General features: G+C 36.4%; 1 protein-coding gene across 1 annotated transcript in view; it reads right to left on the bottom strand.

The window, feature by feature from the left end:
- Positions 1 to 1,178: 1,178 nt before the first annotated feature.
- Positions 1,179 to 3,530, bottom strand: part of RSL24D1 (ribosomal L24 domain containing 1) — a 16,744-nt gene continuing 14,392 nt past the window's right edge. The window contains exons 5-6 of the mRNA XM_069098091.1: positions 2,679 to 2,764; positions 1,179 to 1,625 (exon numbers count right to left, since the gene is read on the bottom strand). Coding sequence (XP_068954192.1) covers positions 1,552 to 1,625; positions 2,679 to 2,764 — 160 coding nt within the window. The 3' untranslated portion in view covers positions 1,179 to 1,551. The remainder of the gene's footprint in view (positions 1,626 to 2,678; positions 2,765 to 3,530) is intronic.

Raw genomic sequence — 3,530 nt, forward strand, 5'->3', positions numbered from 1 at the left:
GTACGGACAGCAAGTGAAAAGGCTGTCAGGAAATGCAAAATCACGTGCCAGGAACAGCAAGGGAATCTGGCTTCAGTAGAAAGCTGAGTGCAGAGTACTTGGACAGGAGTAAGGTGTAAGACAACTGGAAAGGTAGGAAAGTTAGGTTAGGAAGAGCTTTGAAAGTCAGAGGTGATGAGGGAGTTCACCAGGGTGGTGGCAGTGTCAGAAGAAAGAAGGGGGCATATATATGTTATAAAGATATAAATGACAGGATTTGACCAATAACTGGATCGGGGCAGGGGTGGGAGTCAGGAGTAAAGGATACCTAGATTGGAGGCATGGATGACTGGGAAAATAGCAGTGCCTTCAACAATAATAGGGTAGTTCAGAATGGAGGCAGGGAGGAAAAGTTCAGTTTTGAACATAGTGAGTTTAAAATGCCCTTGGGAAATCAGGTTCAAGATGTCTAATAGCTAAAAATGTAAATGGTATGTATGTAATGGTGGAAAAGCTTAGGGGCAGATAAACAGATCTGGCACTCATTTTCATAAAGGTAACACTGGAGATTGACCCAAACCCACTAAATAAGGGGAACCCCAATGCTCTGTCCTGGGCCTTTTCTTTTCCTTCTATGCCTATCATTTGGATTCAATCATCATCAAAATTGTGCATGTGAAAGTGGATGCCCATTAGATAGCCTCCTAAATCTGAATAAAATGGTAACTTATATGATAATAAGACACTATTTGCATAATTCAATTTTCTTAAAGAAAGGTCATAAAAAAATCTCTAGAAAAAGATATTAGGATGCTTTCTCTAAAACTATCCCTGTGCTGGAAAAATGAAACTTTTCTAACCCAGTCTCCCACAATGGAACTTGAGGACAATACAGAATGCAAATGAACAAGGCTAATGCCACCTCAGTGATGAACAACCCCATCTTCAACCTGGCTATCCAACAACAGAATACAAAACAGCAGCTAACCAAAACAACGAAAATATTTTTGCTCAGTTTATAAGATGAAAGTATTCTGAATTCAACTGTTCCAGTAAGAGAATAGCAAAACAAAACAGTAAAACTTTAACCAATAGAAACCAAATAAAACTTTAACCAGGAGAAGATAATTTATAACCAATTACTGTACAAACTGTTAATTCAATAAAGTTATATTTCATTTCCATGACAATAAAGGGAGGACATTAAAAATAAATGTTTTATTTTATACAACAGTGACCTTAAAGCATAATGTAATTATAGCATTAGATAAATGCTGGAAGTCATTATCCAAATGATACAGCTATTTTGTTTCTACGCACTTCTGTAATTACAAACAGCACTTTCATGATTTACAAAAGAGCACCCATTCAATGTAGATTTAACCTTGAAGTATATGCTCTAACATCTCCATAATTTGATAGTTTACAGATAACAATGTGGAAGAGATTATTTTTAACGATCTCTCATTTTACTGAACTAAAGTGAAAAATAAATCAATGATGGATGAGTTCCAAGGCTCCGCAAGATATTTTCTAGATACAAAGTAAATGCTGCAGAACATTTTGAGATTTCTAAGAATCATCTTCCATGTCCACATCCTGTTGTGATTTGAGCACCATTTTTTCTTCCAATTGTTTTCCTTTGCCTTAAAAAAAAAGCAGGGAAAAAAAATCACCTTTTGACCTTTACATTCATAACAGCATTCTCTACAGGAGTTGCATACTTTGAAATGTGTTTTAACTATCTGAAAAAAGTTCCTCTATAAAGTCTGTTACTACCAGTCAGATATTATTGCCTACCAGTTATAATCTGTATTACCTACAAGTGTTTACTGTGAACTCAAGAGACTTCAAACTTCTTGTTATACGAGTAATTTTTATAAGAATATTCTTTGAGGGGCAGCTAGGTGGTGCAGTAAATAGAGCACCGGCCCTGGAGTCAGGAGGACCTGAGTTCAAATCTGACCTCGGACACATAACACACACAAAAACTAGCCATGTGACCTTGGGCAAGTCACTTAATCCCAATTGCCCTCCAAAAAGGAAAAAAAAAAAGAATATTCTTTGAAAGAATGTTACCACTCAATATTTGCTATAACAGAAGTTGACCTAAAGTAGGACTTAAGCATTCTGTATTCAAACTAGAGTTTGAAAGCAAATCCCACCTGCCTCTGCCCTTTACAAATTATTTGGGGTATAAATGTATATTAGTTTACCATACCCCAAACTGACCAAATGGTTCATGTAACAAACTCATAATGTAACTAGTTCGATGAATTCAAAGGGAATACTGTAGTTTAAAATATTACTCTTTGACTAAGAGCAGATGAGCAGGCATAAATTATATTTGTATGAATATCATTAGCATAATTAAGAAATTTTGTACAATCAAGATTCATATTCTTCAAGTATCATAAGTACATTAAATTTTTACACATCAAATCCCTTTATAGATGCAACAAGAACTTGATATGTAACAACCTGCCCCCTTGGTTTATCTTTCCAATAAATCTAATCTTTTCTTAAAAAAGAGCATACATCGGGGTGGCCAGGTGGCACAGTGAGTTAGAGTGCCGGCCCCAGTGTCAGTAGACCTGGGATCGGTCCCGGCCTCAGATATTCGGCACCCACACAAAAATAACTGGCTGTGTAACCTTGACCAACTGCTTAAAAAAAAAGCATACATGTACCATGTTTACCTGCAAGAGGTGCTCGAATAAGATGGATGTTTTGTTTGACTTCGTTGATGGCCTGAACTTTCTGCAATTCTTTGCTCTTCTTTAACCTAAGGTAGGAAATTTTAAAAATAGTATCATAATTTGGAATAATAATTTCATTAAAATGCAGTTCTCATTACATATTGTCCAAATTTTATTATTAAGTCAACCAACTCCAACTGGGAATTCTACTTAACTAACATTAAATACTAATTCTGGCATTCCTAACATGGGGAAATAGCAATACTACTGCACTCAGGGCCTACTCCCCAAAGTTCTTCAATCAGTCCAGTCTACATTGCCTGAAAATTTGTTCTGGCACAGAAAGTTATTTAATTGTTCCATGTGGTTAGCCCTTGGCTTCCAAACTAAACTATAAAACTACCTGACAGCAGTAATTATTTCATCTCTGTGCTGTAGCTAAAACTTTATATACACTTAGATTTGGCTTTACTAGCTTAAAACTGGACTAAGACTTTGGGGACAACCTGCAGACAAGGTACTCACAAAATACTTGGTAAATAAATCTGTATTAGTGAAATGTCAAAAACTATTCCCATATAGAGAAAGCATGCTTCCTGACAATTCCAGCCTTAATACATTTCTACAGTCTTTAATTAATACTGCCCTTATATATCTCAAAAGACTTTAGAAATAATTTTATCAGGGGCAGCTAGGTGGCGCAGTGAATAGGCCCTGGAGTCAGGAGGACCCGAGTTCAAATCCAGCCTCAGACACTTAACACATACTAGCCCTGTGACCTTGGGCAAGTCACTAACCCCAATTGCCCTGTCCTTCCCCCTCCAAAAAGCAAAAAAAAAAAAAAAAAAAAAA

The sequence above is a fragment of the Petaurus breviceps genome, unplaced genomic scaffold (assembly GCF_028583685.1).
Source record: "Petaurus breviceps papuanus isolate PSGF00001 unplaced genomic scaffold, PetGlider_PUasm1.0 37, whole genome shotgun sequence".
In the NCBI taxonomy this organism is placed as follows: Eukaryota; Metazoa; Chordata; class Mammalia; order Diprotodontia; family Petauridae; genus Petaurus; species Petaurus breviceps.